Raw genomic sequence first — 13,324 nt, forward strand, 5'->3', positions numbered from 1 at the left:
ATGAGGACATGTTCACACTAGGCTGGTAATATTAATTTAATTGTGTATCACTCACGATCGCTCACAGCTCGCGGTAAGCCACCAAACACCGTACAAGATGTACATACTACACTTATTTGGTAGCGTGATTAATGATTATACAGCAGAAATCATGCCTCTGACTGCAAGCGTAATGTGAACATGAGCCGCACACAAAACAGCGAGCCGCGCCGCCTGCGACTGAACTGAGAGCACTCACATACACCGAGCACACACCACCAACCGTCCTCGTAATAATTATAAAATACTCATTAAAGAAATACTGTACAAATACAATAATTATTTGAAGGTAATAAAACTGTTACGGATAAATCATAAGCGGTTAATGCTCTGATAAAATCTACGCCCAGACTTCCATAATAATACACCATTCACAAATTATATACAATGTCGCTTATTTTTAATATACATGTAAGATAAACACACATCCAAATTTGATCCCAAAACTGTAGTCTTTACCTCATTTTATTTTCTAAATTAAATAATGAGATCGAACATAAACATTATGGAATTTTAAGTAAGGAGCGGGTATTCAGGTCGTGTAAATAGATGCGCGGAGCCCGCTCTCAGCGCGCCGAGTGTGGCGGGGCGCTTGGAAATTATTAGGATTTTGCGATATTTTACTTCTCTTAAATGTTTATTAGTGGTTTCTTTGAAAAGGCACTGATCGTCAATAATGATTTAGTGTTATTTGTTCATTTAAATCGTCTTAGCATTCTACTCTAAAATAATAGCCAATATTAAAATATTCAACTCGGAATACAATATTTTGTATGAAAATACTCATGTGACTCTGCATACGTACATCTATATTAAAAATATAATATTATTCCGTGTAAAATACATGATTTGTAAATAGATTTCCAGACAAACAAGTTTGCGGAAAACCACATTTATACAAAAATATTTTTTGCCCATGTGCAAAAAGTGCATAATATCGTTATATAAATTTAATCGCTTCCGAGCGTTTATAGGCTATTGGATTAGGTGGGATGTTTTTTTTTGGACTTCCAATACTCTCCAATCGATAGTGACCATGGAATGTTGATGGGACAACGTTGTCGACATTTCACCACAAGTTTACTGTTCGAACTTGTTCTTTAATGTATAGCATAAAATATAAAAAGATATTGCATAATCATATGCCACTTTAAATAAGCTAAAAGTCTTTGATTGCGTTTGTAATACATATACAATAGTAATGTTCAGAGCGCACCGAACCGAGCAGCGCCCGCGCCTCTCAGTGCTTTGACAGGTTCAGTGGCAAATCTGAAAAAAAAAAGGAAAAATATACTAATAAAAACTACTTATTAATTTTGCTAAACAGTAAAATTAGGGGTCATCCATTAATTACATCACACGTTTAGGGGGAGGGAGGGGGGAGACACAAACTTTGTGACGTCACTTTAACTTCATCAAATCATCAGTAACCGAAAATTTATTTAAATTATTTTATTCGTTGTACATTTAAATAACAAGTTATTAAAACGATAATTCTACATTTTGCCACGCTCCTTTTTGGTGTCTGTAAAAGTAAAAGGCCGGTGTACTTATTTGAGAAATTGACCATCTATCAACATATCAGATGTGGTATCAGACTACTATGCCCAAGACACAGAACCGCTGCATTCCGTGGCAGCTTTCGTTATGCTGCCACGAAGTGCTGAAATAATATTCCGCCACCAATCCGACAGAGCAGTACCATTGGTTCCTTTAAATCCAAACTAAAAGCGTACCTAATGGACCAACAGAGTTTTGCTGCCTGAACCCATATATTTAAAAAATATAGATTATTGCCTATATTGTACTTTAGTTACTCACCAGTTAGGTTATGTATATTTATATATAATATAATTTTGATACATATTTATTTATAATAGTATTAAATATTATTTGTTCCCGTCGTCCACAACATGTCCTGCACTGCATGCTGTCCCGCACACTCCGCTGGCTCCACAGAAAACCAGCGCCGTTGGCCACGCTAGTCGTGCCAACTGCATTGCTGAGTGGAGACCATTTCGGCCTCACATCTCTATATCCACTGATTTGTTTATCTTCGCCTTGTATTTGCAATATGTGTTTTGTTTGTATTGATGTGTTGTCTGAATAAATGATTTCTATTCTATTCTATTCTATAATCGTTTTTATTCGTTTAATTTTCTTTCCTAAGCAGTTTTGGGTTATAAAATTACTAATATTTATATCGTAAAAAATATTTTGATAAAATATTAATAATACTTAGGTACTTACTTAATTCGATTTGGCGATTTCGTAGAAAAAATGTGACGTCACACAGGGAGGGGTTTGCCAAATGTGACCAAGTGTGACAAGGTTTGAGGGGTCTAAAAACCTAGAAATTTGTGTGACGTAATTAATGGATGACCCCTTAATGAAATATGGAAGAGTGGTTTTCTATTCCGTTGTGATAATACAAGATCCCCCTTAGGTCACTGAACAAATAGTCATAGACTAGCTAGCCAAGGAGCTAGTCCCGGAAAATGCTAAATGATTCTCGAGGTAATGTAAGTAAAACGCATTAAAATCAACAACATTGCCAAAATGTCCAACAAATTATTAAATATAATTGTTGGATCATCAAATTGTTTGATAAGTATCCGTCCTCACCTGACGTAGGTTCTTCTTTAGGTATGTGGTCGTTGATGAGCGGGTGCGGCAGCGGCGCCCAGGGCCCCGGCGGGACCGGCACGCCGTAGTGCATCCACAGCGGGGCCTGCGGCGCGCGGTAGCCCACGGCCGGCGCCACGCCGCCGTACCCGTACCCGTACACGTACTGCAGCTCGCGCCACTCCTCGCGCCGGTACGCCCACTGCCGGCCGGCCGCGTACACGGGCGGCGCGTACGGCGCGCCCCGGTACCGCGCCAGCTCCGGCGGCGTCGGCGAGTCCCGCGGCGCGCCCGGCGTCGGCGAGCCCAGCGTCAGCGCCGAGTAGCGGTAGCGGTAGCTGTCGGGGCTCGGGCTCAGGTCCGGCGAGTGCACGCTCGACGGCGACTCCGTCTTCAGCGAGGGCGGGTACGAGTGCGCCGGCGACGGGGCGGGGCTCTCGTCGGGCATGGACAGCAGCGAGTGGATGCTGTAGCTGCTCACGTTCTTGCTGACGGGCTCCTTGCGGGCGGTGCCGTTGGTGGAGCGGTCGGGCGGCGCGGCGGCGCGCGCGGGCGCGTGGCTGGGCCCCGGGCCCGGCGACGGCGGGTACGACGCGGTGCTGAGCGCCGGCACGGTCTTGGCGCGCCTCTTCGTGCCCTGGTCCTCTAAGCTGACGCGCTCGAGTTCGCGTAGGATGCGCTTGCGCGGCGATACCATCATGTGCTCCTGGCGACACGAAGCCAGCTTGGCGTTGACGGGCGCCGGCAGCGCCGCGACGCGTTCGCGCAGCTTGTCTATCGTGCGGGCGAGCAACTTGGGCCTGATCGCCGGTTTCGTCTTTTTATACACCCTTAACTTATGATACTGATATGGTTTTTTGAGTTTCATATGGTAATATTTCTCTCGGTCGCAATCCGCCCGCCGCTCGTCGGCCGGCTTGGCGGCGGAGTCGGGCGCGCCGTCGACGGCGTCCCGGCCGGGAGAGACGGCGCCGTTCCGACAGAGCCCGTTCCGCGGCTCGAGCGGCGTCGCGTCGTAAGGCCGGCGACGCTTCGCTCGAGCGCCGGCGCGGATCGCCTGCGCGGTGAGCGCGGCGGGCCGGCAATAGTACATGGCTAGCTCTTTGGAGAGGTTGCGGCGCGGGGCGGGCTGCTTCCAGCAGTGGTCGCGCTGCCAGGGCGAGGAGTGGATGGAGGAGTTGTCGTCGGAGACGCTGAGCGAGGCGGTGGGGCCGGGCGCGGGCGGCGTGGGCGGCGTGTGCGGCGCGGCGGGCGGCCAGAACGTCTTGCGCGGCACCGACACCCAGCCCGAGCGCTCGCCCGCGCGCGCGCACCCGCGCACCAACTCCAAGATGAATTTGCCATCTGGAATATCAACACGTAACACTTAATATCCATGTTTCAAATGGTCTAAAGGGAGTCGACGAAAATATATTTATTAACAAGGATCTAATTACTGATCAGACAAATATAATTATGAACCCATGATGTCAAAGATCCAAACCAGAAATCGTGTTAGTAGAATGTCATTAAAGTGCTCTTATTTCTGCCAATTATCTATTTACTGTCCACAATACAATGGTCATGTATGATCTGATCTGTTGGGTATGGTTAAGCATGTTTAAGAAAACTAAATGGCAAAGTTAATCAAAACAAAAAAAATATTTCAAAAAAGTAATTAAATATTGCATATTATAGTGTTGTTGTAACACGGGCATTACATTAGTCAGCCAAAAAATTTAAAACTGTGACATATCAATGACATTTGGAACATTGATCATCGGAGATAGTACTTATGTTTAGTAGGAAATTTATAAACTCCTACTTAACACTAATCAATATGTAAACAGGCCCTAATGCAAGAGTACACGCTCATAGGGGCCTTATCAGATGAAATTAAATTATTGATTGTCTCTGAAACAGCTACTTAATTCAAGTTCAGGAATGCACCCTTGATATCACAGTGAGTTGAGAAAGGAAAGACAGGACAGTTGTAAGCAAGAGACATAAAAACCATAACCAAACATAAAAACTTAAACAGCAACTAGCTTCTCTCTGTCCAAACACAGCCACTGTATGACTGAATATCCAGTCCCTTATTGAGCCCTAATCCATACTAATATCATGAATGCGAAAATGTATCTGTCTGCTACCTCTTTACACTTAAACCCCTGTACCAACTGAGATCAAATTTGGTATGGAGATAGTTCTAAAACTATAATCAAGGGCCTAAGCCCAAGGAAGGACATAGGATAGTTTTTATCCATCATGATCATCCCACACAGATGAAGTTGGGGGCAGAAGCTAGTAGTATTTATAAAGAATTATGAATCTTAGGATAAATCATTTCCAAATTGGTGGGTTTGAATAATTTGAAGGGAATTAGTCAAACATTTAAAAAGGAAACCTTTTTATGTTACACTTAATTGCTGTATTTGTTAAACAACAGATGGTAATTTTCTACATAACTACAAGATTTATATTCATAACTATGATGAATACTAAACTCTTACAAATAGAGTTCAATTCATTTGTAGAATATATTTAAAACCTAGTTTGTTATATCTTTGTCCTGTTGCTAATGCACTTGTTTATTTGTAGATAGATAACTAATTGTCAGTAGGTTTCATATCAAATAACACTTGCCTTAAATGTATGTACTTTGTAGAATGTGCTGTTGTCAGTTGTTGAGTCAATAGGATCAAGTTAGAGAGGCTTATTATGACACATTCCTTATATGACTAAACTGTAATGGATCATCATGTGGATGTAGCAACAAATAAAATAAGGGATTAGGGATGGTGTTATTCACCTTATTAAACAAGATTTCACACTACATATAGAAACAAGCATTGATGCATAAGTACATTTAAAACCTAATTTTTGTATGTACAAAAATGCATTTTTATACAAAATATTTTTTTCCTCAATTTTAAAAATTTAAGCTTGAAAAGAGAAAAAATATTTTTTATCATACTAATAGTTGCTTAAAAATCATATTGAATACAACAAAAGTATGTAATGTTGTAATCCATATTTATGGGCTGCTACATGTTGTATGTTGAACAGCTGACATTTTCTTAACAGAGTAAATAAAATTAATTTCAATATTCTAAGTTGTAGATTACTTTGTTTTGGTAAGTCCAATTCTAGTTATTTTAGTTATATCTGCTTTCTGGATTAATCATAACAAAAGTATGTCTATCAAGCTGTAATCTAAATGAATTTGTTTCTGGTAGGCTGCCCATGGCTTCTTATGAAACCCACAACAATAGTGCACAGGTAGTGCACAGACAATTGGCAACCACTCGGTCAAACGTGCCTGTGCATGGTTATCAGAGCATGAATGACTTTCTAGTTTGCCTTAAGTAGTTGACTGAAGTACAAAACAAGGCAAATAATAAGTTTATATGCAATGACCCATCAGCTGTTTATATTAGTGACCCTCTACTGACCTTTGAAGAACTTGAGTCGGCCGCCCGAGCCCGAGTGCGCCGAGGTGGCGACGGGACTCTCCTCGCTCGCTGTCTTGCTACTGCTGTTCCCGTTTACGCCATGTCTTCTGTCTACTTCTTCTGTCATTTTGGAACATGTTGTCAGAGTTGTGTTCGTTGCTTCCTGTATATGCATTTCATTTCTGACCGCTCATGCGACACACGAGCGACTCTCTACTCCGAACGCACTCGCCATATCGAACCGACCGTCGGGATCCGCGGCTCGCAGAGCACCAGGTGCGAGCTAGGCACGACATTCAACACTGGCGACACAGTCCTCATCCTACTACGCTCGCCTGCTGATTATGAGGATCTCCTAAACATTTGTATAAACACATTTCTTTTCGAGACGGTGACTACTGAATTAAAACAGTACTCGGACCACTTCGTTATCGACGGCACTCGCGAGTAAAACACTGCTTAAATTAATACTAAATAAATCACGACACCAGTTTCTCAATCCGACCATCGAGCTCACGCTACAAATCGACAAAAGCTACTCGTTTTTCAGTAGTTCATTCACACCCAGCATCCATTTTGATTCGTTCAAATATGATCGGTCTTTTTGCCTACAACCACAAATCAGAAATCAGAATGCGTTGTTATTTACGTTTAGATATTGATGCGTTGGTCTATAATTCGCCAATTTTCACTTGCTTCGGACTAATTATTGGAGTGTCTGATCTGTACTTTAAAGTTGAAACCATTTCGAATTATTTAAAGTGCAAATAATTATTCTTTAGTAGTGAAACCGGACTATAGCCATTTAAAAATTGAAACTTCATAGGAATAATAAAACGCAAAGAAGTCATTTTTTTTACTGCTTTAAATTTTCGATAAATAGATTCAAATAAATAAGGAATGTTTAAATATAAGACGTTAGTACCATGCGTGATCACTGGATAACTAATTATTATGATATTAATTAAAGTGTGATTATAATTATTTGAGTATTTAAACGATTTAAACATGTGTTCCGACTGTTCCAACTAAAAACGCTTCTGCTTCCGTTATGGCAACATTTCATATTAGTCGCCGGCCGCCATGTTGATTGTTGAAACAAGTTTGTAGTGCATTTTTCTCACATTTCTTGTTAAATTTTCTAAACGTGTTCAAGTGAAAATAAACGGGGCTTTTCTTATAAAGTTAACGTCTTCTGAAAATGACTGCGTCAGAGGCTTCATACAATCGAAAAATCATATCTGAAGATTTATCAAATGTTGAATTCGACACAAGCGAAGATGTGGAAGTTATTCCCACATTTGACTCCATGGGCCTTCGGGATGAATTGCTGAGAGGAATATATACTTATGGTAATTATGTGTATTCAAGTTTAGGCAATAACTTGCAAATTGTATCGTGAATTGTATTATGTATGTGAAACTTTCTAATTCCAGGATTCGAAAAGCCTTCCGCTATTCAGCAGAGAAGTATTCAGCCGATAGTGAAAGGCAGAGATGTGATTGCCCAGGCCCAGTCGGGCACGGGTAAAACCGCAACATTTTCCATATCCATCCTGCAGTCGTTGGACACGACTCTTCGCGAGACGCAGGTTTTGGTGTTGTCGCCCACCCGCGAGTTGGCTACACAGATTCAAAAGGTTATCCTGGCTTTGGGAGATTTCATGAATGTCCAGTGCCATGCTTGCATTGGAGGCACAAACCTTGGTGAAGACATTAGGAAGCTGGATTATGGACAACATGTAGTTTCTGGAACTCCTGGCAGAGTTTTTGGTAAGAAAATAACAACTATAATCAACCCCATTTTAAGCAAACTGATACCAATACTTACACAGAATGTTCTTAATGAAACTGAATGATACCTCTTTCTAGCTGATGTTATTAATGCTGATTATTTACAGACATGATCAGAAGACGTGTACTCCGTACCAGAGCAATCAAGATGCTGGTCCTTGACGAAGCTGATGAGATGCTAAACAAGGGCTTCAAGGAGCAGATTTATGATGTCTACCGTTACCTGCCGCCTGCAACACAAGTTGTACTCATATCTGCTACTTTGCCCCATGAAATATTGGAAATGACTTCCAAGTTTATGACAGATCCCATTAGGATTTTAGTCAAACGGTAAGGATAAAGGGCAAATTAAGTATAGCCATCTCACTTGGAATTAACCATTTAAAGAGGGTAAATTTGTACTGCATAAACGGTTAAATCTGAATTAATTGGCTAACCCTGGAACAAGCAAGTTGCCCTTAGTTGATAATAATTCTCTTCTCAGTCGTGGTCATTGGGGTCGTTGTATGGCTTTTTTCGTTATTTCCCGCCATGCTTCTCTATTTTCTGCATTCCGCATGCACAGATTTAAAGGTGATCCGGTGAGATTTTTAACTTGGTTGGTCCGTCGCATTGAGAGCCGCAATCTGGGTCTTGTGCCACCCACTCTGCCCTGAACAGCAAGCCTCTCCATGGCGTTGTCTTCCCTGCGCGTAACATGACCGAAGTAGCTAAGGATACGAGAGTGAACGATTGCCGAAAGTCTTTGTGTAACCTTGAGCTCCTGGAGAATGGATATATTAGTGCGACGCTGAGTCCACAATATCCGCAGCATCCTTCTCCAGCACCACATTTCCAAAGCATCAATGCGTTTCCGTTCACTTTCTCTGATAATAATTAGTATACTGTTAACACAGCAGGATTGCCAACTTGTCTTGTAAGGAAGAAAAATAGGCTAATAGTTCTATAATGGCATTGGGGTATGCTGACCTTTTACCATACCTCTGCATAACTTTAAACCTAATTTCAAAGTTATCATGGTGACAGTTTTGATGATGCCAACAACTTTTTATGGCACTGATGGAAGTTTTAATATTATAATTATCGCACAAATTATTGTTCTAGTAAGGTTGTTTTTGTCAGTGAAAGTTACTGCAGTACTAAAGTGTTTTTTATTATTTTCAGTGATGAATTGACACTGGAAGGCATAAAGCAGTTCTTTGTGGCCGTGGAGCGTGAGGAGTGGAAGTTCGACACACTTTGTGACCTGTATGACACTCTGACCATTACACAAGCTGTGATATTCTGCAACACCAAGAGGAAGGTGGACTGGCTCACACAGAAAATGCAGGAAGCCAACTTCACAGTCAGCTCTATGCATGGTGATATGCCACAAAAAGAGAGAGATAATATTATGAAGGAGTTCCGATCTGGACAAAGGTATATCCCGTGTCATTTTCTACCTTTAACAACAGATTGAATTCTGATCAGATTCAGCTATATTTAATGTCACAAAATAGTAGTCTATTTTTTTATTTGGTAGACTAAAATGACATTTCATAATATGAACATAAAATAACATTTCATGATATGAAATGTCATTTTAGTCTACGGAATAAAAAAATAGACTAGATATCAAAATGTCAACAAGGATGTTGCCTCGGTATTGGAGTTCCCTGCTTAACCCTTTGAACGCCACGCCTATTGTGCGCGACGCGTCATCGTGAACCTTGTCGGAATGCACGAAGGTGGGCTATAGCCGCGCGCGTCTGTTGACGTTTTTGGTGGTGAAAGGGTTAAACATAACCAGAACTGGAAATTCCTGGTTCCTGCTATAGAAACCCAGTCCTGGGAGCATACCTTAGTGACAACCCAAGGTAGAGCTCATATGCTCAGCTATGCAATAATTATTGGGTGTTTTCCCATTTATGTGAAGTATTCCCATCAGTCCCTGTCTCATGTGTGACAGAGGGGACAAATGGGAATACGCCAATAATTATTCAAATTATTAAATGGCACACATTTCTTTTGGCTTGCATCATGTAACTAAATTATGTAAGATTAGAGTCTAATACTCTAAACCATTAATATTTTTTATCGTGTTTTACAGCCGCGTGCTAATCACAACTGATGTATGGGCAAGAGGTATTGATGTCCAACAAGTATCTCTTGTGATCAACTATGACCTGCCCAACAACCGTGAGTTGTACATCCACAGGATTGGTCGTTCCGGCCGTTTTGGACGCAAGGGTGTTGCAATCAACTTTGTCAAATCAGATGACATCAGAATCCTGAGAGATATTGAGCAGTACTACTCCACACAGATTGACGAAATGCCTATGAATGTTGCTGACCTCATCTAAATTAATTTGATCGTATAAAGTTGAAATGTCCCCTTCTTTCACACTCTGTGAACAATAGGCACTGCATAAGGTGGTAGGGTTCTGTTAAATTCTGCAAAATTGTGAGCTAAAATGAGCATCAAAATATTTTATAGACTTATCTTAATATGTACCTAACACAATAAAAGTGATGTGTAAAAGTTTGTTTAATTTTGAATTTGTTCTATTTTATCAACATGCCACTGCCACTACCTGACTTATGCTTTTTAGGATTCCGCACTTCAAAAGGAAAAAACGGAACCCTTATCACTTTGTCGTCCGTCTGTCTGTCAAGATCCTTTATCTCGAGAATGTGTGGAGGGAGGTATCGAGCTGAACTTAAAACCATATAATATAAGGTCTACAGACCCTAGAAGCTGTGAAACCACCACAGCTGTGTTAGACCACCAAATCCTGGCTTAGCTCACTGACGGTTAGTGCTAGAAATTGGTAATTCGGCATGGGTATATAAATATTATAATTCAACCACGCGGACGAAGTGGTAAAATTAAAAGTAGAATAGAAAAAAAAAAAACAATATTTTAGGATACATCTCCTACATGTAAATGGGGATGATGATTTTTTTTCCACCACGCCAGCTCGGAAAGGTAGTTTGAAGTCTCCACAAGAGTGGTAATAAAGATGCAAATTTTGAGTTGTTTCCGCATGTTGACTGTCGATGTCGCCGGGTTCCAAGGTGTACCTTTAGTATTTTCCTCACGTTGTTGGTGTGTGGCACTCGGTAGCAAAGTTTGTTACACCCTCGCAACCCTCAAGATTTCATTTTTCGAACCACTCGCTACGCTCGTGGATCAATTTTGGATTCTTTCACCTATTCAGGCAGGCGTGGCTCACTCCGCGATTTCGTCGCTTTGCTACAGGTAGCCAAAAGTACATCCCTTCCACACCAATTTTGGTGACTAGCCATAAGCCGCGCGTGGCGCTGTCGCCACCTAGCGGCCATATCTGTGCTGATCGTGACAGACGCCTTTTGTTAGAGAGTGAGTCTTCTGTACCTAGTACTATTATTTATTCTGTGATTCAGGTAACAGAGAGTACGACAACTTTCCCCCCTTGTAAAACAAATAACTATTGGGTGGACGCTAAATCGCACAAATAAAGAATGTACAGCAGACGCCGGTGAGGTGAGCGGTAAGCGGAAGTTGCTTTGTCAGTTTTAATCAAAATACTGGTTACTCAGGTTCCGTCACACAGGCGCGTTTTCCGGGCGGGGCGTGAGCGAGGCGCAACGCTTTTACATACTTATAAAACGCTCACGCCCCACCCGGAAAACGCGCCTGTGTGACGAAGGAAAAAATGAAACATTTATATGTTTAGAATACATTTTAATATTTTATAGTCAAGATAAACAAAAATATGTATAACTTAAGATTTTCATATTAAATTATTTGATGAAAATACATGTAAATACACAAATTTATTTTGTGATAGTCTTAACCTAAGAAAAAAATTATGTTCCTTAACCTATTTGTTATTATGAAACAAATTTCCAATGTAGATATAAAACCTTATCATTATCAGCTTACTTTTTGGAATGCCACAAAATGATTTTACTATTTTCAGTAATTTCAATAAATACTACTCTAAACTTAGGAATCGATTTTTTTAATTAAACCTACAAAACAAAACATGTACTTAAGTTAAATAAGAATTATTGATGATGATCAGATGACATAAGCTATAATATCAAGTGCATGACAAATGAAATTAATTGAATGCATAAGGTTTAACCTTATAATTGATGATGAATGCCTGTATACTTAGTGTTAAGGCACACATAAAAAACAAAGTGTACATTATCAAATAATTTATTTATGCAAAACACTAATTTTGCTATACAGCAATCAAAATAATTCCAAAGTGTTCTTAGGCCCTAAGATCTGATGGAATTTGAGTCGGGCATTACAGCTCAGTTTCTCCCACAGGTTCAAATGCTTTCCAACGTCGGTAAATAAAAATCCCTATAGCACCAACCAAGAGAGCAACCAGGATCTCTGTGAGTTGGTCTAAAAAGCTAGTACTAGGCTCTGTGGATTCCAATGCTTGAACTTCAGGCTCGGGAGCTGGTTCAGGTTCAGGTGGTTTCTGTGTCTGCTCATCCTCACCTTTAAATGCAATTTGGTGTAACACTGACTGCTCTTCCTCTGTCAATGGTTTGGCTGCAGTTGATGACAATAGCTTTGCTATTTCCCCACATTGAGGGCATGACCAGCTTGATGATTTTTTAGCTAAAATTTTGCGTTCTGCAGGAGTATAGTCCAGTGACCCTATAGTTCCCTCAGCAGGAGTCGGCATGAAAGCAATTAAAGCCAAAAGAGCAGTCCTGATCGACCAAGATGGTTGCCAAGTCTCAGGATGATGTCCAGATATTGATAAACATATCTTTTTGTTTACTTCGAATCTCCCGTTTGGCGTTAATAGTATTATATGAGGTGGATGCATAGGATATTCTTTGGGCAATAATATTCTACCGTGATAGATGCCGCCCTCGAAGTCGGTGCCCTTGGGACCCTGAACGGTGAAGTGCCACTCAAACAAGTTGTCCTCTAGAGGCCGTGCGCAATATTCTTCAGTGGCCTCCGCTAACTCCAGCGCTTCTTTCATTAGGCGTTTCACACCAGGACACTTGATATTGTACTTCTCACCCATTTCTGTCGTATAGAGAAACAGGGGACTAAACAGAAAATAATATAACAATGCTATGACGCAACAATGATCCTGCTACAGGAAAACAATGTTCGTAAGCACAAGAGAATTTGATAACAAAATCTTATTTTACAGACGGTATGAGAACTGTCATTTTGATCTGGAGAGTTGAGATCGACAGTGCGACACACATGCGACACACGACGGCACGGAACAACACAGCTGACAATAGAATTTTGTGAAACCAACAAACTAGAAAGATTGTACCATTTATACCATATTTATAATTAAATAACATATTTTAATCAGTGAAAACGTATTGCACCATAATTCGTACACGTAATTTTAAAGTTCGTTCAGAATAATTTTATCGGCTTTTATTTAGAAGTCTTGAATAAAAAAATAA

General features: G+C 40.8%; 3 protein-coding genes across 3 annotated transcripts; 1 reads left to right on the forward strand and 2 right to left on the reverse strand.

Annotated features, from left to right (window-relative positions):
- Nucleotides 1-1,118: 1,118 nt before the first annotated feature.
- On the reverse strand, nt 1,119-6,850 carry LOC134655796 (protein hairless). Its single transcript, XM_063511259.1, has 3 exons — nt 6,099-6,850; nt 2,665-4,008; nt 1,119-1,308 (listed from the first exon to the last, which is right to left on the reverse strand). The coding sequence occupies exons 1-3, from the start codon at nt 6,271-6,273 to the stop codon at nt 1,280-1,282; spliced, it is 1,548 nt and encodes a 515-aa protein (XP_063367329.1). The 5' UTR covers nt 6,274-6,850; the 3' UTR covers nt 1,119-1,279.
- A 356-nt stretch (nt 6,851-7,206) lies between these two features.
- On the forward strand, nt 7,207-10,412 carry LOC134655932 (eukaryotic initiation factor 4A-III). The gene is made up of 5 exons (XM_063511444.1): nt 7,207-7,450; nt 7,535-7,870; nt 7,999-8,221; nt 9,056-9,310; nt 9,981-10,412. The coding sequence occupies exons 1-5, from the start codon at nt 7,300-7,302 to the stop codon at nt 10,231-10,233; spliced, it is 1,218 nt and encodes a 405-aa protein (XP_063367514.1). The 5' UTR covers nt 7,207-7,299; the 3' UTR covers nt 10,234-10,412.
- A 1,650-nt stretch (nt 10,413-12,062) lies between these two features.
- On the reverse strand, nt 12,063-13,087 carry LOC134655725 (ubiquitin-conjugating enzyme E2 J1-like). Its single transcript, XM_063511189.1, has one exon. The coding sequence runs from the start codon at nt 12,919-12,921 to the stop codon at nt 12,175-12,177; it is 747 nt and encodes a 248-aa protein (XP_063367259.1). The 5' UTR covers nt 12,922-13,087; the 3' UTR covers nt 12,063-12,174.
- Between the last annotated feature and the right edge of the window lie 237 nt (nt 13,088-13,324).

Source organism: Cydia amplana, chromosome 17 (genome assembly GCF_948474715.1).
Source record: "Cydia amplana chromosome 17, ilCydAmpl1.1, whole genome shotgun sequence".
Lineage (NCBI taxonomy): Eukaryota > Metazoa > Arthropoda > Insecta > Lepidoptera > Tortricidae > Cydia > Cydia amplana.